A 21,984-nucleotide genomic window follows, 5' to 3' on the forward strand; every position below is an offset into this window, starting at 1 on the left:
TTCTCTCTCTTTTTTTTTTTCCTTCTGCCTGCAATGAGACAAATGAAAAGGCATTCCATAAGGTGTCATTCTGCCTTCTCAGATTCAGGAATGGATCCCAGCAGGGAATCTGGGGGATTTCTACAGGCTGGGGGATATCTGACAGTGGGAATTAGTCCTTGCAGGATAGGACTATCTAATGGAAAAAAAAAAAAAAAAAACCAAACAAACCCTCAACTGTTTGTGTGCGTGGGTAGTGAGGGGGTGGAATTTGCTATCTTTTGGCACATCCAGGGAAAGGTAATGTAAATAATGACTCAGGGTTGTGGGATTCTTGTACGTTTTGAGCTCTTCATGCTTTACTGATTACTTTAATGCCTGTGTGTGTCATTCTGCCCAAATCTGAGTTGCTATAATGTCATGTTTATCGTGACATTATGCTCAGGCAAGTACTATTCTTCCAGGAAGCAAGACACTGAAGGAAAGGAATGATCCCATGTAGGGAAAAAATGTCCCGAGACGTTTTACGTTGTGTACACTTTCAAATGTTATACTGCACTTGAGAGGGAGACATTTTAGAGTGAAAACCAGATTTAAGATTTTCAACGTGAACAGTGGAGGGGTCTTTTCAAGAAAAAACAAAGTAATTTCCCCTTAGTAATCCGAACACCCTCTTCAGCTCAAACTGTTTCTTAAATTCTTTGCAGACCTAAGTTCTAGGTAGGGGCAGAGTTCCAACAACTTAGTGCTAGTTCCTGTGGATGAGCACAGATTTATTGGGAAAAAGCTGTCATAGAGGGAAAGATTCATTAACTTGGCTGCCTCCTGAAAAAAGAAGAGGGAACTGTGATGTACAAGCCACCAGTTGTAATGAGGTTGTATTCAAAATGTCTTTCCTGGTCATTGCAAGGTCTATTAAGTCATAGGACAAGCAAATCAGTCAAAACTTTATCACAGAGGTGCCTCTGTTATTCCAGTGGTTCCAGGTCAGCCATTTTTTTGTCCTGAATAGAACTACAAGGAAAAGAAAATAATATAGCAGAGTGGCATTGGGCTGCATGGCTCTAATTAGCATTAATGAGAGTTTGGTGGCTAAATCCCCATGCACAGCATGGAAAATTTACCCTTCTGGGTGTGTTCTGTCTTGGTACACAGTTCTGATAAATGTGTGCCCTGTATTCAACCTCTTTTGTGTACAGGTATGTGCTCACAATAACAGGCCAAAGAAAAAGCATGTTAGGTCTTGATTTATGTAGTACTGTGCTGCATTCTGTAATATTCTGCAATTTCTGTGTGGTTATTCCAGGTCAGCATTAATGTAACAATGATTTCATCTCTGACACCAAAAATTTTGACAAAATTACTTATTTTGAACATGTGCATGGATTTTTATTTGTTGTTTCTTTCGGGGGATTTTTCTATTTGTTTGTTTTAGTCTGGTTTTTTTTTTTTTTTTTTATATATTGATAGTGGATATGTTTTCTTTAAGATCTACCATCTAGGAATTAAATAATTGGATGTCTCGTATTGCAGATTAAACTCCTAAGATGGAGTTTCATAAGATAAATACAAAAAATATATTTGGGAGAGAATGAGTGACATATAGGTAAGTCGGGAAAATGACTGAACAGCTATGTGGACTAATATTTCTCTTTTTTCTAAAATTTTATTTTGTTGTGAGAAGAGCAACCTTTTCAGGGGGAAAAAAAGACACCAATAGGAGCATTTTCCTGGAAATGTAGAGGTGGTAATTATTTTCTATAGGCTGGAGCTAACACAGTTTTCTGGAAAAATACCAGCATCCTTCTCTTCCAGAGGAGCCCACTTGCACTTGCCTTAGTCATGTTCCAGTTGGGACATGGGGAATTTCTCTCCAGCCTTCGTCTACATGTTCACTAAGCTCAGTTGTGGTTTAGCTGGATTAGTTTAGTAATACAAAGAAAAATTAACATTCAGAGATATATAATAAATATATTTAAGATCTTGCAAATACTTAAGCAGAACTCCATGCTGACACCTCCAAAGTGTTAGTTCAAACTACTGTAAATTTTTCTTAATCACTTCAAAAGGGGAGATGATATTGCTGCCCATCCTCTACTTAGCACTTTTCCTCAAGTCACTCAAAGTCCTGAGTCTGTTCCTTTTGAAACTGGTTACAGAGTGTGAAGAATGACTTAAGTTTCCTAATGCTTTGAAAGTTTAAACTCCATGCATGTCTTGTAAGTCATAGGGTTTTCAAGTTTTAATTTTTCTGGATTTAATGTCATTGTTTCTATCTGTTGCTTGCCTCATTCCTATTATCCTCACTCATTTGTAACCTTGCCTGTCTTAGAAACCACTGGTGTTCCTGCTCTTTTTCCAACTCTCATATTCCATACTTCATTTTGCAGGCTTTGATTATTCTTTGCTTGCCTCTGAAGATGTGCAGATTTCAGCTGCCACTGAGCCCTGTTAGGTCATCAAGACAAAAGTAATGTCCTAAAGATTGTGTCTCTAAGGAAGGTCACTGGAAGGCTCTTCCACCCTTTCAATAGACACATTTTGTTTAGTGGGATCTAGGAAATTTCATACCATGCTTTTTTGTTAAATTAGGGGTACTTTCAGGCTCTTGCAGTGCAGTCAACCCACTGTGGTTCCCTGCAGCCCTGGCAAGCCTCCCTGCTTGTCACAGGTCCCTGTGAGTTCACTGGATCATGTTTGCTCTCTGCCTGCAGTGGCACTGCTCAGCTTTCACAGGTCAGTGAGTGGTACCTGCTTCACCTCACCAGTGCTTGACCTGCTCACCTGCCTCTGGCCTCTGCATATTGCCCTGTCCCTTCACTCCAATCTCCTGCAGGGCTGCTCACCTGGCCACCACAGGATGCTCTATTTCTGTCCATGAAGCTCTTTCTCCTTATCCTGTGACCTGATTACTAAGGGGAAATTACTTTGTTTTTCTTGAAAAAACCCCTCTACTGTTCACGTTCAAAATCTTGGAAATCCTGCCACTTCTTTGTTGCCACTGTGTCTTTCTTCACTTGGTGTGAAGTCAGCTCTTCACCCTTCCTGCTGCTCATCAGCTGCCATCACTTGCAGGTCCACATGAAGTCACAGCATCCAAGACATCTTGGTGACCCCTGTGATTCCCTTTTAACTAAGATTATTCCATGGTCTGTGATCTTCTCCACTGAGAAAATCCACAGCTGGGACAGCTGGACATGCAGATTTCATGCTTCACAACTGCTTCTCTCTCAGCAACTTCTGTGCAAAATTTCCTTCCTCTCTTATTCTCTTTGTTTCAAAGCTGTCCTTAGGAAACTGCTCACCCAAAGCTGGCCAAGTTCAGCTTCAGTGAGGCACCAAAGTTTGCTAATTAAGGGACTTGCTTTACTTTTCAGCTGATGTGTTGCAGGAGGCTCATGAGAGCACAGCAGTGACAACCTAAGACACAGCTTGCACCACAAGGGACCCTGGGCTGTGTTTCACCTGGGAGCCACAGTTCACAAGTGAGTCTCCTGGAAAGTATTTGTTGGTTTAGGGATGTTTTGTCACATCTGGCCACCAACTGGCAAGTCTCTTCATGCAGAAGTCAGCACAAAGAATACTTTTACCAAGATCCAGCTGTAAATTGCTCTTAATTTCCATATCTTTGTAATGCTCAGACTCTCTGTCAGGACAAACTCCCCCATATCAGGAGACTTGTGAGATGATGCTATTAAAGACAGCTCATTTTAGTATTTAAAAGTTGCTGTGGTTTTATAATATAGTAATTGATAACCCTCCTGATAGCAGTATAGCAATTCTGTAGTCATGTACTGTGCTCCTAGCAATTCTCCCTTCCATTATTGTATAAAAAGATGCAAATGTCACTAGAATGTAAAACCAATTTTGTCAATTTTGTAGAACTTTAAGTACCACAAAATACTAATAGGTAGCTCTAAAATGCACTCCTTCACTTGTACATGTCAGTGCTAATTATCAAAGATAATAATTGGCAGCTCTGCAGATGTGCCACACAGGGCTGGGCAGAGGAGCAGGATCACCCCTGAGCTGCTGGAATTTTCTTAATACAGACCTAAGGCCTCTTTCAAGTTCTAGCAGGACCAGGTAAACACCTATTGCCTGATACTCTCCATATCCAGATGCCTGTATTCAGGTACATTTTTGTATAATCAGTATTAAGGGGTAGGTGTCTTTGAAGAGCAAATTTCATCCTGACTCTTAGCTGCCTGTTCAGAGCAATGACAGGAACTTGAGGAGCTGCTGTTACCTCCTGCAGTTCCTGGAGTGAAGTCTGGCCTGACCTATACCTGTGTCTTTCTCCATCTCAATGCCAAAACTGCTGTGAAGTGACTTTTAGAAGGAGTAACTGTTTTTAAATTTAAAATGTTGTTAAATACACGATGGCAGAGAAAGGAATCAAACTTAACTAGCCAAAAATTATCATGAGACTGAAGGTATTTTTGGGCACAGGACACAGTTCCTGTGTTCCCTGGCATCCTATCTGTGTTCCTTTGAGTTCTGGTTTCCTGTTTTCATCTCCTCTATTGTTGAATAGAACCGAAAAGTAGAGGTGACAACTATGTGAATGCTAAGTTATTTCACTGGAAAATGGGTTTTCAAATCCTACAATCCCAGGATGGTTTGGGTTGGAAGGGACCTTCAAGACCACCTCATTCCTCTCCCCTGCCATGGCCAGGGACACCTTCCACTATGCCCCATCCAGCCTGGCCTTGGACACTGCCAGGGATGGGGCAACTACAGCTGCTGTGGAAAACAAATGTGTGAAAACGTTTGTGTGAAGGGGAATGAGAATGAAGAATTGAAAGTTTTCCCTTGGCAGCATGTCGATATTCATTTTTACACTTATTTACCACAACTGAAAATCTGCATTGCACAGCTTCTGTTCTTAAAATGTTTTTCTTTTACCTCTACACAGTTGAAGTAAATCTTCAGCTTTTCTTGCTCCCAAGGTATTTCTGTCTTTATTTTGCCACTTGCCTGTAACATTGACAGCTTCGTTTATTATAGATCACTTTTTAGAAAATATAAAACTTTTAATCATATATAAATACCTATTAAATGATGTAGAATTTTGTAGTTATTGAATATTACTTAACAACCTGTTTTGTTCAGTTGGTGGCAAGAGGTGCATTGCCACCATGAATTTGGTATTATTTTTCTCTAGAAGCCTGGGTTGGACAAGTGAATCATGATTAGATGTTGATATATTGATATATTAATTCCAGGCAGGAAAAGTGTGCTGGAATGGAAATGTGAAAAGCCCAAATGGTGTTTATTCTTTGGTGGGGGCAGGATGAGAAGCTTTGAACATTGGAGCAGTTTCCCTGGAAGGGCAATGTTCAAGCAGGGGTTTCTAATTTGGTTATAAATAATTGTGTGTATATCTGTTTCTCTCTCTCTCTCTATATATATATATATGTATCTATATAGATATATATATTTGATATCTATATCTATGCCTATACTAACATGTGGACTTAAAGGGAATTAAGTAATTTTTTAGACTTCCAGAGTTATGCAAACCTGTGTGTGTTTGTGCTTTTAGAAGGAGCACTGCAAATAGCTGCATTTGTTTTTTGTAAACCATCCCTATAAATATTTGAAAAGAGCTAGCACATGTTGCAAATATTTAGTTAACAGTCTTTGTTAAAGCAAAATTTGAGGAAGCTCTAAAATCATATCTTATCAGTATTAGAGGTAATTTTGTATATGTGTGAATCTCCCAGTTGAAGCCTGCTTCAGTCAAAACATCTGTTCAATTATCTGCGATTGATGTGTGAATTTCTTGGCAAAAGCCTCACTCAACATTTTGAATAGTGAATGCTAAATTTAAAGTTATATTTTTAATGTTTTCCCATCATGTGCACAAGTTATATAACCAGATCTGGATCTGTGTGGTTACTGCTATTTATACAGCTGTTGGGATGTACAACAGATGAGGATCCAGCTCAGTTATTCAGTGATCCAGTTATTCCCTTCTGAGTAAATACAGGGGAAAAAATGGATTCTGTATTACCAAGATTATAGTTTGTTTATAAGAAAATAGAACAGAGTAGCCAAGAGAAATTGAAGTAGGAATATAAGGTGATATGTGCTGTCCTCTCAAACTTGTGCAAATGAGACTTTGACTGAAGAACTTTATGGTCAGGGTATCACAATGCATTTAAATCATCCTTGACCCCAAATGCAATATTTGTGTAATAGAAGTACCAGGATGGATATGTAGTAATGAAAGGAAAGGCACTATTTTCTATATTGTTTCTTTAGCAAGCTAAAATAATCTAATTTTTCATGCCTTAGTCTCCTCCTCTCATTTGCCAGTTATTGCTTAAATCTGCTATTTTTTTCCTTGCTTGTCTTTCTTGCTCCCAGTTTTGCAGATTAAATCTCTCATCTCTGTATACTCTCTTTACTGCATGCCAAGAACCAAAAGCATTTTGTGATCAGTATTAAACTGATACTGATGGACAGAGTTCATCATGCCCTCTGCAAATGGATCCAAGTTTTGCTTGAGACATCTTTTTTTACTCACAACTGACAAACAAGTCAACAAGAAAATAAAAAAGCAAACCCCTCCCACTTTTTCCTTTTGATCTCAGTCCTGATATATGCTTTGTTGTAAACTTAATGATGTCACTTGAAGTGTGATCACACTGATTTGTTTAATGATATCTACTGGACCATATTTTTGGGGAACCCATGAGATGTTGTTTGCTCACCTAGGAAACTTTTGGGGATCTCTATCCCAAAGTTGGGCACAGTTTCTTCTTAAAATGCTATTCAGTTTCTGCACCCACAAGGCAGAGGTACTTCCCTGCTGCATTGATATTTATGTCCCTTTGTTGATTTTTCATTTGGCTTTGTGGCCCTGCAGTGCTTGCTCTGAAAGACTCCAGGCAGTCCATCCACACTCCATCTCCTTATCGTGCAGGATTTTGTAGACTTCCACAATAACTTCTTCAAGTTTCCAGAACAACAGGTCTCAGTTTTTAGAGTGATTCTTATGTAGATGCCATTACAAAGCTTTTGTGGGTCCTCTGAATCCATTTTTGGTCTGATTTATCTCTTTGGAGGTGAGGAGGCAGAGAGTGCACGCTGAGCTCAAGATGTGGATACTGTTATGTTTGAATGTGTTTTTTTCTTAGTCTTTGTACCTTTCCTAATAAAATGTAAGCTTTACTTCTTGGCTCTTAGAAAATACTGAGCTACTATTTTTCAAAGGATTTTCTGTTGCAACCTCGAGTGTCATTACTGACCAGTATAGGTGAAATCAGAGCCCAGCACTTAACATGTGAATTTAGATTTAACCCACAGGTGTTGCTTTATGTTTATTTACACTGAGAGCTCTTTGCCATTGTTCAGGTTCTTACAAAGATTTTCTACCATTTTCAATCTACCCTTATCCTTGCTTCCCTGAAAAATTTAATCTGCTTTATCTTTCTGCCAGCCACTTAAGCTGATGTTGGATACTGCTAACGCTGCAAAATCCCCTTAGTGACTTAATTTTTTTTCTAGAAGTGCAGGTTCTCCTCCTACCCAATTTCTTGTTATTTCACTGATTATTTCTCCACCCTGGGACCTGTTGCCTTATCCAAAATGAGCCACATGATGATCCTGTGGGGCTACCCCTCACTCTCCCCCATCTTTCCCTGTCTGCAGTGAGGCTGTGTGGCTGTCCAGGGAGATTTTGGATTTCCCACCAGCAAAAAAGCCAGCCCAGATACTTTGATTATCTTCATCTTAATCCTCTCCCAATCAAGCCCCTGCAAATAAAGCCAACCTTCCTTTTACTGCTACTGATCTTTGGAAAGAGACACACCATCCTGGAAAAGCTTGTAGCCTTCAATTAGGAGAGGCCTCTTATTAAACTGAATGCATTTGTGCCATCTGTGAACACTTTCCAATTAAAGAACAGCCCCTGAAGTATATTTGCTAGGAACAAATTGAACTTTAAAATCTTTGAACACAAAATTGAATCATCCCTTCAAATGATTGTTGATCAACTATGGAGTGATGAAGCAATATTTTAAGGTACCTTTCCTCTGTTTTTTCAGATTGATGTCCTAAGTATTTTGAATTTTTTTCTCTTTTCTCCAAATCCCTTTTTCCCCTGAAATTGAGTTTGCTAAAATGAGGGTTCAGTCTCTGTTTCATTAATCCCCTCACTGAGTAGATGCCTATTATCTGGTCTAAAGATTGACTTCCATGATCTTGCTGCTTCGTCTGGAAAATTGTTTAGGCCATAAATCTCTGTGCAGATTAGTGAGTCTCGTTCCCTCAAGAGGAATTACATAATGCCCTTTTTAACTCTTTGGCCTCAAGAAGTTTTTTGATTTTATTATTGATAATAAAGTTTGATATGATGTATTCCACAGAATAATGGCTTATTTTTTTAGCTAATTTGGCACTAAAGGTAGCCAGGCCAGCTGATTATGTGATTTTCAGTTGACACTGCCAAAATCCAGGAGGTGGTAGAGAAGATACAATCTTCCCTTCCTCTGTGAGGCAGTTTGATTTGGGTGAGAAGACTCCCAGTTTTACTTTTTATTAATATTATTCATGGTATTCAATCTTAGAATATGTGTTGAAATTGTGCCAGGCTTTCATAGGCAGAAATTTGTGTCATTGACACAGGAAAAATGGAAGTTATTCTAAATAATTAGAGATGATTTTGCTTTATGTTTGAAGGTCATACTTTTCATGCTGTAGTGACTAGAGGACAGAGATAAACATTTGTAAAATACTGATGAAGGTGCAGTAATCTTTAATCCAAAATGTGTATTTACAAAAGAATTAAAATGAATGACAATCCTGGCATATTTGTTACTCACCTGCATATAGATCCTGCTTTGAACATTGCAATAATGCATAGGTCTGTGCCTTGGGTTTTTTCTTTTGTTTTATTTGCCAGATTTATTCTACATTTGTGCTTGAGTTTCTGGCAGCTCATTTTCATTCTGTTCCTTGCCATTAAAAATTTCCATGTTCTTTGGTGAAGCACACCTGTGTTTTTAGGCTTCCTGTATCATCTTCCATTCAGAGACACTCCTGTCTGTACATGAGTGGGAAGATTTTGGTTGTAGAGGTTGCAGTGCCATGAGGAAACATTGCAAAGGATAAGCAAAGCCAACTGTTTTATTCCTCAGTGCTTTACCTAAGAAACTGAGATTATATAGGGGTTTTTTAGTTGTTTTGCCTAGATCTTTCATGACCAGGTGTTCTGTTCTGTGCTTATACACGCTATTCTATTCTATTCTATAACTGTTTATGTTCACAGATGGGAGTAAGAGAACAAAATAAACAGGATATTGACACCATCACTGTTGGTAGAAACTAAGAAAGAAAAATAAACTGCTGAAATGTGTACATTATTGCAGCTTTGCTTAAGGTCCTGAACATGTCTGTGTACCCATGCACTGAGGTAAGTCTACACCCTGGAGAAATAATGGAAATAGGAAGGAGAAACTTTAGCAAGGGTCAAAGGGTTATGTGAAGAAAAATATGAAAATTATAAGATGCATGTTGCCCTGTTCTTTTAAAAGTTTTAAAGTTCTTTTAAAAGTTTTCTATGCCTTCTGGAGTTTACATATTTCTACTGGAGTTTCTCACGCACTGTTAATGTAAATAATGATTGTTTTGCATTTTTCTTTGTGGGAGGAGAGAATTGATGGACTGTTGGTTTGACCAGTATGCTTGGAGAGGTGGCAATTTCATCCTCCAATCCACTGTCACTTTTGGAATTCTATACATTGCAAGGTCAGAAATAAAGTTTGCTCCTTTTACTTCCTTTTACTCTTTCGATCTTAGTGTGCTTGCATGAGTTATTTCGTGTTGTAGTAAGACAGATGCATAATATATATCCATACTGTCTTATTAGCTTATTGCCTCATTTGAGCACTTCTCAATCTGGATCATATTTATCTTCACATAAGCCTTTTGGTAGAGGGAAGTTCCATTGTCTTCATAGACTAAGAGGCAGAATTAAATTACCAGCTACAATTATAGGATGCAGCCTCTACTATAAGCTGGCATGAGCAGGGAGTTGCTCTGGACTGAGATGTCCATGTCAGGACATTCTGGGTGTTGTCTCACCTGGACCAGTGCCCTGCACTTCCTTTTCCTAGTGGAACTGGCCCACTATCATTGGTGATGAACTGATTTTGTATCTTGGACACAGAGCTCTAGGAGCAGAAACACACTGTTTCACAGATAGAAATTCAATCTCTTTGGCAGAAAACACAGCCACTTTCACAGTGTCTGCCTGAATCTGGCTGTGCTGTGTCATGCAATCCATGCTGGGGCTGACAGCTTAGCACTTGGCTCTGCTTTTGTGTAATGAAGGTGACCACAGTTCTGAGATAATAACAAGAAATTGCTTTTTATTTGCCCTATCACATCACCCTGGTATTTGCCTCGATTTCCAGGGCTGGTATCAGGAGAGCAGACATTAATTTTGAACAATTGCTTTTGCAGATATGATGGATCCATTTGGTGATGGAATTAATGGGAAGATGATTACTTTTACTGAGATAATAGGATCTGTCTTTTCCTCATTGCAAACTGTTTCACTGTTGCTTTCCCAGTGTTGTCTCATTATATTGACTGGAGCCATTAAAATATTGCTCCCAAGTATTTTTCTGTCCATTTAATAATTACTGAAGGATAAAATGTTAAAATTCAGTTATTTGTTTTTTTTTTTTTTTTTTTTTTTCTAAGAAGTTTACATCCTTCAGGTTTTGTGATTTATGCATTTTCCATTTCCTATGCACATTTAAAAAAAAAAACATTAGAAAGATTGGCAGTTGCCTGGACTCCCTTAAACATTAGTTAATAACTTATTTTCAGCTTCTTTCTACCCTTTGGTGTTATTTTTTCTTCCTGTTAAGATACACAGAAGATTTTTTTTTTCCTGTGGACTAGTATTTAAAAATAGCTATTTATTTAATATGTAAGTTATTTATAAACTCTATTCCTTAAATGTGGAGTGATTAGTGATTTCATGATGAGGAAATGATGATAAATACATACTAAGCTGTAGCATTCAGCAATGAATTCTATATTTGCAAAGTTCCAAGGAACAGTGTGCTCACCATAAAAAAAGAAAAAAATAGGGTGGGGCTCTTCCAAAATAAAATCATTGATTTTGTCCTTTCTTGGCTTGATAGTGACTGACAAACCTGATGCCTTTAGTACTGTATGATTTAGCTCATGTTAGAGGTGCCCAAATAAATTTAGTTTTGCTTAGTTATGCTTGTCTAGCCATGTTTCAGAATGTTCAGCTTCCAATAAAAAGAATAATTACTTCATATATATCTATATGAGAACTTCTGTAGTTATCATACATGTTTTTTTCTGTTGTGGCCTTGATGGTGATAAGTTTGAAATGAATCTTAGACTTGCAGCTGATTCAGGTCCTCAAGTGTTTTACTGTTAAGGCAGGAAAGGTAGAAAAATTCTCCTTTGGAGAAATTTGAATTTTATTCAGCCTGTATGTTTCCAGTCCAAGACAGAAAAAAATACAATATAGACTGCTGTTAAAGCCCTGCTTTAGACTGCTAAGAATAATGATAAACTGAAAGAAATACCCAATACATTTTTCTTCCTGTGCTCACTGAAAAGCAAAGCAGGCCTTCCAGATTTTCTTCCATTTGACTTTAATGCTGAGCTTTCTGACTGGAATGGGAAAACCAAATTCAACTTCAGAAAACAGAGACGCAGCCAAGATATGTTTATATCTTGAATAATTCTTAATGAATTTATTGAAAAACTTCTACTCTTGAAACTTATTGGAAGAAGTCTGTAATATGGAATATAGATTTGACAGGGGAAAAAAAAGGCATCATTGAAGCGACAAATCTGTTTGTCATCTGCTTGGGAATCCTTCATAATTTAAATAATATAATCAGAGAGTGCAGTGATAGAGACATGGAACAGTGCAGGGCCAAGGATCAAGTCCTGTGGGACATCAGCTGCAAGTGAAAAAGGACTCGATTAAGGATGGCTGTATGAAATAACAAGTGAATGGTCTAACAAAACCAGTGTTTGCCAGCACTACATATTGCCTTTAGTGATATATCCAGAGTACAATGAATGAGCAGGAGTGATTCTGAGCATTCTAAATAGAAGACTGACAGCATTTCATTAGATCAAAGTGATGAGCATGTGCACAGTTATCATTTCAGGTGATTAACCAGAGGACAGCAGTTAGGGGGTGTCTCCAGTAAACATTTATAAATCCACTCTGGCAAGGAGAAAAGCAACTTCTAACTTTTGGAGATTTTGCAATACAGGAAGCCAGCTGGGAAGAAGCTAATTAAGCAGATCCTTGCCAGATATCATAAGGAAAAAAAGGGCATTTCAAGACACCTGGAACTGCTGCAGGTGAAGCCTGGAAAAGTGGGGAAAGGAATCTTACCAAAGGAGTAGTCCTATAGGTTTTCATTTTGGTGAGCTCATAGAAAATGAGCTAGATGGCTTATCTCTTGAGCTGTGATATTAAATTGATGATTTCAAATTTATTTTAAAATTCTTTGATTAATTTGAAGATTAGTAAGATCTGGGAGATGTGGTTCTAGGAATCCCAAGGTGAACATCCATCATCCCATTGTTCTGTATCTTTTGGTTACCATGCAGCAGAAGCCGCCTAGTCCTGTTTTCCCTACTTTATTTACTTTGCATTAATGTTTATTAAAATTACCCTAATTTTCCATCATGGGGTGATTTTTAAGCTTTTTAAAGATTTTTAATGGTCTGATTGCTCATCATCTGATATCACTTCATGAACAGCACAACTTTCCAAATTACTTTTTTCAAATATACAAGGGTCATATTCTTCATCTGGTCTTTTCAATCAAATTATTTGCCTAATTTTATTTGCAATCTGTGTAGTCATATGAGCCTGAGGTGGAAGCAACCAATTAGATCACACTGTCCTTCTTCTTGCCAACATGGAATATAATCCCCCAGACAGGGACACGTGCTTGATTTTAGCCAAAATCTTAGAAGAAAATCCTGATCTTCACCCACTGAAATTTAACCTCTCATCTGTTATTAATCTATTTTCAGCAAATGATTACCAGAACATCTGCTCTTGCCCAGTAAATTTTTCCTTCCTTCTCTTAAAGTTGACTTCCCCAGTGGACTGATGGAAGAGAGATTCTGAAGCTCATTCTGCTCTTTAAAATAGTATTGGTCCACTGAAGAAATGTTAGCTGAAGGTGAGGGAGTGATTTTTATCATTCATGTTGCACCTATAGGGGAAAAAAGGCCAAAATGACTGAACTAATAGTAGGATTTCCATCTGACTTTTTATTTTTGATTTTTGATCATTAATCTTGGCCTTAATGAAGCTTTTGAATAACAGGATCATGGATGCTGTGGGAATCCAGAGCTTCCCTCTGGCTGCCCTGGCAGGTCTGGGACCCTGGCAGGGGTCAGGAACCCCCCTGGACAGAGCCCCCAGAGACACTGTCTGTGATCTCTGGCCATGGAAAAGAGTTTTCAATCTTACAGGATGAATTACCAGCTCTGAGTGTTTGATATAAGTAATAATTAAGTGAGGCACGGGTGCAAAAGTAAAATTTTAGGATTCTAGATGAGGGGTCCAAAGGGGATAAGATGGAGGAAATTGGGTGTGTCTTGTCCTTTTTCTCCTTCTTCATGCCCTCCATGTCTCACTGTGGTGTTGGCATTTTTCTGTTGGTTCAGGCTGGGGACACACTGTCCAACGTAGGTGACAGATATTGGCACGTTATTGTAAATCCAGCCCAGGGAGTTTCTGGTATTTAATGTTTGTAACATCCCACTGAGGGCAGAGCCCCACACGCTGCCCTGCAGGACAGAGCTGGGCAGGGCAGCAGAACATGTTGGAGATAAACAGAATAAACAACCTTGAAACAGCACAGACCAATTATGGTTTCTGCTTTGGCAGCGAGGCTGAAAGACAGAGACTCTCTACAGTCTCAGAATCATCAATACCTCAGATTCCAACAAGACCTCCTAAGATCTTTGCATTCAACCTTTGACCAGTCACCACTTTGTCATCCAGCCCAGAGCACTGCCACATCCAGTCATTCCTTGGACACCTCCCTGGGCAGCCCCTTCCAAAGCCTGAACACCCTTTCAGTGAAGAAATTCCTCCTGAAGGTCTTCTTGTATCCACTTCCATGTCTTTCCCTAAAGGATATTATCTGACAGTCTGTGTTCAGGAGGATGATGGCAGAGAAGAGTTTTCAGGAGGGCTTTGAAATCGGAGAAGGCAGGAGATGTTTGGATTTTTGTCAAGGAAGTCCCCTCAAAAGGAGGTGCAGTATGGGAGATAGTGTGGCAGCTGGTCATTGCTGTGATTTTTCTGATACTCAGTTTCTAATCTCCCTGCTAACTTTTCTTCCCAAATTTCCACAGCAAGCATTTATCCCTGTGATTTACTGGTACAGTTTCTTTGTGTGCCTTGAGGAAAACACTGTCTTCATTTAATTTTCATGTTTTTGTTTAATTTTCATGTTTTTTGCTGCTTTCTGCTCTCAGGATTTCTGTCTGTAGCTCAGATGTGCTACCAGGACATTTTTTGCATGGCTTGCAAAATCTGGCTGTGCCGAAGCCCTTTTGGGCATTTTATGCTTCTGACCAGCATAACCAATCATTTACATAAACATGAGGCTCATATCTTTGTTCAGAAGTTACATTTTTATGGTTTCTTTAGGTTTGCTATTCCAACTGCAAATATTTAGGGCAACAAATGTTGGGCCTGATTCCCTGTAAGGAACCACTAATCTGATGAAGTGTCTGGAAAATAGTTGGGCAAAACTGAAAATGAGAACTAAAGCAAAGCCCAAGCAGAGCAAGAGAAATTCTTTTTATCTTGTTGGTTCAGATGGACACAAAAGCCCACTAAAGAAATCAGATCCCTTCTAAAATATCAATGTACAAAAAAAGCAGATCTTGGGTGTTTCTCATTTACATAATTCCAAAATCTGGACCTGTAGCTTTCTGTCATTCTGGTGCACACACAGCTGCACTGCAGGCAGTAGGTTAATGGATTTTAGAGCATAAAATATTCAGCTTTAAGGAAAATATCACTTCGTTGTAGCAGAAGTTGGTTATTCCCTGTGATTGTTGCCTACTGATGAATGATTTAGTTGGAGCTGACAACTTGAGATATTAGCAGTACATTGTGTTCAAGAATATTTAAATACATTGTTTCCCCTTTTTTTATGTTTCAGAACAAGAGCCAAGGACTGAGTTTTGTCCGTATACACGCACCTTGGCAAGTCCTCAGTCGAGAAGCAGAACTCCTTAAAATAAAAATGCCCACTAAAAAGGTAAATATCTCTCATTTTTTATCAATATGTTTTATGATTGGAGGAGCAGGGATCAGAATCATCATTAAATATATAGAAGCCCATGGAGTTACTTTGTTTCAAAAATAGAGAAAATGAACTGTCAGACTTATTCTTCACATTTCCAAATCTTTTGAGATTGTTTACTGTTCAGAGCTAAGATTTATGTATTTAAGATGGGATTTCCAAAGGGGTTTTTAGAGGCCACAGAGGCAGCTGGCTGATGGGCTGCATTCAGGAGGGTGATGACAGAGGTGAGTGTTAAGGAGGGCTTTTAAAGCTAAGAGGGCAGGAGCTGTCTGGATTTTTGTCAAGGAAATTCTCTCAAAGGTGAGGGGTAATGTTAAAGATAGTATGAAACTGGTCACTGTCTTAAGACTCTGAGAGGCTCTCCCCAGAGAATCTGTTTTGATGGTATCAATGACTTAGTGAATTCAGACCTGCCTGTTTGTCACTAAAACTTCAGCTCACTCTCTTCTGTCTTTTTTCAGCAGAGTTGCTGGCAAACCTTGTAAATTCCGAGTAGAAAATCCCCCAATCTGTGTTTCTGAAATTATTTAGTCCATTGGTTAACAACTCCACTGGAGCCAGGGAACTGCCTTGTGCTTTTAGTTAGTGATACTCATCAACTGCACTAAAGAACATTTTATTTCTTTGCATTGTCATTAGAAATAAAGGAAAAATTGATTTTGTTTTCCCAGACTACGTTGTTTGATCTTTGAGTTTTTCATCTTGTTTTCACCCACCAAAATCTTCATTCTGGTTCACATTTCATGCTTTCATTATCACCTTTCATTATCAGAAGACTGGCCAAATCAATCTTGCATACTCTCAATGTGTTTACATCCCAGGGGGAAAAAGGATATTTCTAATCAATATTTGAAAAGGAGGAGGTTTTAGACAGCTACAGTACCCCTAGAAACTTTCTACATATTCAACTCCTCTCTTTGATCTCTTCCAAAATTAATTCCTTTTATGCATTTTTAGTGCCTGCTTATTTCTCCCTCCTTCTGCTCTCGTGGGAATTTTCTCCTCCAAGTTTTTTGCAGATGCACCAAAGTAAATTTTACACTATTTTAATTGATGAGTATTGCCATCATTTTGGCCTGGGTTAAGGTCTGTGCAGGAGCTGATAATCTCTGATGGCACCCTCCTCATTCACAACAGTTCTGCATTCCCACTCTCTCCTCTGATAGGGAGAAAAAAAATCCTCTGTTATCTCTAGATGTAGAAATGGCAGCATTACCAGAAACAAGCTTGACAGGGAAGCTCTATTAATATCCTAGGGTTTAGGGCTTTTTTTGAAATTAGAAACAGTTGAAAGAAGAATTTCCTTTGAAAGAAAAAAAAAAATCCACTTGGAAAAAACTGAAATCTTGCATTTTGGGAATTTGGCAATATAAAATAAAAAAATCATCCAGTAACCACTAAAAGGAAAGTTCTGTTTTTGTTCAATGATACAAAATAATGTTCTTAAGGCACCTTAGGTATTTTCTGTGATGCTTTTTTTATTTATTCAAGGATCATATGAAACCATTAAATAGAAGTAATTTTCAGGGGAAAGTATTAATCTACCTCTAAACATGAATTGGTTACAAATACTTCTTTCCTCAAACATTCAGTTTTAAATACTCTTTCAGAATATAAGACATGCTGGGGAAAGATATCCTCTGGGCCCTTTTAACTATGTACAAACTTCTGGATATGATAACAGAGCTGTTTTGGTGGGTGAGACTGGGCCAGGCTCAAACATGGGAAAAATATGGGAATATTTTCCCATGTGGAAATATGGGAAACAAATAGGAACAACTGGGAGGGCTGCTCTGTGGCCAGAGCTGTGATGTCTCTGGCTTTAGTGAGTTTTGGGGATTGAATCCTGTGACTGTGGTGCTAGGATAGGGAAGGAAAAGCTGTTCAGGAGGCAGAGATGGAGAGGTGGAGGAGTATGGAAGGGCAGAATTCCTGTATGGAATAGCTGCAGTTAAGGGACTATAAGGCTGACATCTTCTGGGTGAGGATTAGAAGGATGGAAAACAAGGCAGATGTCATTGAGTGTTCTGTAGAACTGATGAATCATTCTATAGGCAAGCAGGAGAAATTTCTTGTGCTTGTGGGAAATGACCACTTCCCAAACATTAATTGGGAATGCTGCACTGTTGTGACAAGCAAGTCTGAGAAATTCCTGAAGGGTGTTGAAGATAATACTTTGCCACAAGGATTCAGTGAGCCAGTTAGGAAAGATGCCCTCCCAGACTGGATACTTGTGAAGAGAGAAGGACACGTGGGATATTTGATAGTAGGAGGCTGTCTTAGCTACAGCAATTATAAAATGGTTTAATTTAAAATATCCAGTCTAATGAGAACAAAAAGGGTCAGCAGAATTGTTGCTCTAGGTTCCAAGAGAGTAAACTCAAAACCACTCAGGGAGCTGCTCAGCACTGCTCCCTAGGAATCTGCTTTGGAGTGCTCCATGGGTGCTTGGTTGAAGAGGGAATTCCTCATGGAGATTGAGACAGAAAAACAATTTTCCATCTCTAGCAGCAAGACCAGGCCTCACAGGAAGTTTGCAAAGCTGTGGTTCACATATTCAGGGAGAAAACACAAAAGGCCAAAACTCATCTAGAGTTCAAACTGGCCAGTGTTGTGCCACACAATTAAAAGACTTTTTACAGTATGTTAATAACAAGAGAAGGTGTGAGGAAAATATTGGACTAATCCTTGTTGGAAATGGTCACCTGACAAACAGGGATGATGGAAAAATGATTTCTTCAATGCTTGTTTTTTTTTTTTTTTTGCCTCAGCCTTTAATATTAATTATCTTGGACTGCCTGGTCCTGAGGCAGAGGACTGCAGCTGTGGGAACAGTTTGTGGCTTTCCACTTGTGGCCACTGAATTTTTAAGGGAGTATCAGTATCCACTGGATGTCCAGAAGCCCATGGGGCCCTGTGAATTGATGCCAGAGTACTTCAAGTTCAATCAAGTCCCAAAGGACCTTTTATATCCTTCTATTATAAGGTTCCCTGCCTAGTGGATGAGAGGAAGGCAGTAGATATAACTGTTTTTTTCCTGGATTTTAGTAAAGTTTTTAATATTACTATATTTCAATAGTATCCTTCTGGACAGGTGGTTTAACTGTGAGATGAGCAGGTACCTGGAGCTCTGGGTGAAGAACTGGTTTTCTTTTTTTTTCAGAATATAATATTCTGAAGAAATATTTTATATTCTCCACTGAGGTTTTGTTGTTTTTTTTTTCTAGAATTAGCTTGTGAGAGACAAGAACTTTTTGGAACTTCAACACATACGGATTCAGGTGCTTATTCGGTTATATGGGAATATGTCTTTAGAGAAGACAATTACTTTAATTACAGGTTTAAACATATGTATACAGCAAATTATTTTTTCCCCTTTATTTTAGTGTAATTTTGAAAGGGACATACTAATGTACAGTTTTATTTCCTCAGATGTATGAAATCACAGAAGAAAAGGGAATACTCAAAACGTTAAATGAAATATGGTGCAAATTGACTGAACCTCTGCAACCACAGGTGCCACAGCAAGAAGATACCAAGATGAAAACCTTGTCCTATCCATTTTCCAGAGAGAAAATATATTTGTGAGTATTTTAAAATGTGATGGACAGCAAAGAAAGCTGGAATGTATAATTTTAGAGTTGTAATTTCTTTTTCCCACTTTTCAGTCAAAATTCAGAAGTTCATCAAGCATGTCTGGAAATTCTGAGGGAACATCCAAAATTACCAGTTTTTCAGTGGATTAATAGAAATACAAGCTGCAGAGACTTTCTGCTGATGTTCCTCTTACTTCTGTAGGATAAGGCACTGGAAGGCAGTGCATCAAATACATTTCTGTATATTTAGCTTGAAATGTAGAAATCCCCCCACCAAATTCCTGATTATTTGGTTAAGGATATTACTGCCTGTTTAGAAAAAAAGCAAGAGCTAGTAGAAATATAGCAGTATTTTCCATCTTGATAGATTTATTGTAACAATTAAAACTCAGCTAATAATATGCAGATAAGGAATTCTTGACACCTGCTCTTTCACTCAGAATAATATTTCTGGGCCCAGTTTGACATGAAACACTCTTTTTTCCTCTTGGGTGTCTCCTTGTATTTATGTCCAATAAATAAAATTCAGTAATAAATACAGTGACCCACCATTTCATTTATTGCCCTCTGACAATTTTAATGAATTCTGAATATGAGTCAAATTGATGGAGGAGAATAAACTGGGAAGCTAATTTCATTTATGATGATTTGGAGGTTTAAGGGAAGGCATAATTCTGGTGGAATGGTTATTTGAAATCAAGTGAAATGCTGACTGTTTAGTGGCCAGGAAAAGAGTAATGAACATCTGCATCAGGCAGGTTGAAACCTACTAACACAACCTCAGTGTGTTACTGTGTTGAGGGGATGTTATAAGAAAAATTTGAAAACGTCCTCTTCTGTAAACAATAGAGAGGTTCTCCTTGCCCAAAAGGCATTTTATATTAGCTAATAATTTTGCATTTTTATGCCCACCATCAGTGAAATCCTGGTAGAGCTCTGAATGACTGGGTCTTACACAGCACATTCTGTTATGCTGTACTATATAATCAATATTCCTTTAAACATCTGCTTTTCTCATTAGCTGTGGTTTCTGAGTGACTTCTAAATTAGAATTTTATATGTTGTCTTACGTGTTGCTTCCGTGTCTTAAAACAGAGCTGACTTTCTTTTTCCTCAATATTTTAGGTATAACATCAAAGACAGAGACACCTTTTTTGACAATGCAACCCGCAGCCGAATAGTAAGTTAATAAAAATAACATATCCTTGTCTTTTTCTGCCGAGTGGGATTTGCTAGTGGGGTTTAAAATGGGATTTACAGGGAGTGCTTTAATTTCAACTTTGCTAATACCATTAATTTATGCATTTGTGTGTTCTTGCAGAACACTAATTCCTGACATATATGTGTGTAAGGAATTCCTTTCTGGAGCTGCACGGTGGTTCAGGAGTGGGAAATGCTCTGCAGGGAAGCCATTGATTCCTCTTCAGTGTCCAAAGCTCTTTTCAGCTCTGCTCCTAATCTTTAACTAGATTTCCTGCCATATAGTTCTTACACTTCAAATACTTCCATAAGGACAAAACACAGCAGGCTTTAGCCCACAAATGTTAGGGCAGATAATCCATTAATAAAATCTGCTAAATGATTGAAGTATTTGTGCAAATGAATGCTGCAGAAGCCATCTATTTTAGAACTTTATTTTATTGCTAATTCCATGATGAAATTCATGCTAAAAAAAGGATCTGTGTGTTATCCCACTGTTCTTATTTGCAGGTGAGGGAAATTTTGAAGCGCACCTCTACAAAGGCCAGAAACAGCATGGGTAAGGTGGAGGAAAGAGAATTAGAGATATTTTTTTGAAAGGAATTTTTTAGGTATCTCACAGAATATTGATTTTTCTGGCAGGACACATAATATGCTGGCACATCTTCCCAAAAGAAAAAAAAAAAAAAAAAATTAGAGGTTGAACGAAATGTTTTTTTTCTGAGGCATAAAATCATAATTTCTAGTCCATAGTTTGGATGGTAATGGGAGCTGGCTTTTCATTTCTACAGGTGCAGCATCTGGCACATAACTCACATTTCATGAATTGTTATAAAATTGGATTTGATTCCTGTATGATCTGCTTTGGAAAATTCAGATGTCAACTGATGTTGTATTATTTCTTGGGGGACCATATTTTTCTTGCCATTTCAATTGAATAATTCACCTTCCCAGATTATTTTTATTGCTTCAGCTTTAAAAATTACCTCCCTGAACTGCCTAGTGAAATATATGATTTAAATATGACTGTTTTGAAGGTACTTTTGGGATAATGCTGAAATACTTGGAGCTGGAGGTTCAGAATTTATTTAATTTTCTTGAGGTTCAGCATGTATACAGGTGTACCTATTCTCTTTACTCTTTTCTATATACTCTTTTTTCTACTCCTTTTCTCTCACCATGTGAGATCATGGCACATATGGAAAAGAAGTGATGGTGTTCCCTGACATATTTTCTGGAAATCTTTCTGGAAGTTCAACCACCTATGGACAGATCACAGTGTCCAAGGGTAACATTCCTGTCAAATAATGTGCTGCAGCAAGATTCTGCAGAATCCTGGTATGATATTGGGCAGGGAAGCTCCAATAACATGTGTTTTTGGTACAGGAAAATAGATTAATTTTGGTTTCCTTGAACAGGAGATAGAATTTTTTTTTTCTTTGAAATTACATGAATAGCATAACAAAATGAAGGCCACACCAAATGCTTTTTCTTTTTCAACCAAAACCACTTGCCTTTTTCCAGTATAAACTTTCAAATTTATGACTGCCACACTGTTTCCTTAAAAAAAAGAAAAAAGAAAATATGGTTTTAAAAATGTCAGGCATTCTCAATTTCTAAAACATTGTTTGGCAGTTTCTGCTTTTTAAAAACTGTTTTCTTGGTGCTGTTCTATGTTTTGATCTGCTCAAAAGTCTCCAGTGGGGCAATAGAGGGGAATGCTGCCTTATTTTTCTGGAGGGCTGGGAACCCTCCTGGAGACCCTGGAATTTGCTGCAGAGAAAACTGGAGAGAAGCTCAAGGACAGAGTAGGAAGGTACAGAGCACTTTGCCAATGG

The 21,984-nt window shown here is 38.2% G+C and overlaps 1 protein-coding gene across 1 annotated transcript in view; it reads left to right on the top strand.

The window, feature by feature from the left end:
- Positions 1-21,984, top strand: part of ANO2 (anoctamin 2) — a 131,377-nt gene that overhangs the window by 13,081 nt on the left and 96,312 nt on the right. Inside the window, exons 4-7 of the mRNA XM_031503685.2 lie at positions 15,204-15,302; positions 18,783-18,934; positions 20,072-20,126; positions 20,657-20,705. Of these exons, the coding sequence (XP_031359545.2) occupies positions 15,204-15,302; positions 18,783-18,934; positions 20,072-20,126; positions 20,657-20,705 (355 nt within the window). The remainder of the gene's footprint in view (positions 1-15,203; positions 15,303-18,782; positions 18,935-20,071; positions 20,127-20,656; positions 20,706-21,984) is intronic.

Source organism: Lonchura striata, chromosome 5 (genome assembly GCF_046129695.1).
Source record: "Lonchura striata isolate bLonStr1 chromosome 5, bLonStr1.mat, whole genome shotgun sequence".
NCBI classification, from domain to species: Eukaryota; Metazoa; Chordata; class Aves; order Passeriformes; family Estrildidae; genus Lonchura; species Lonchura striata.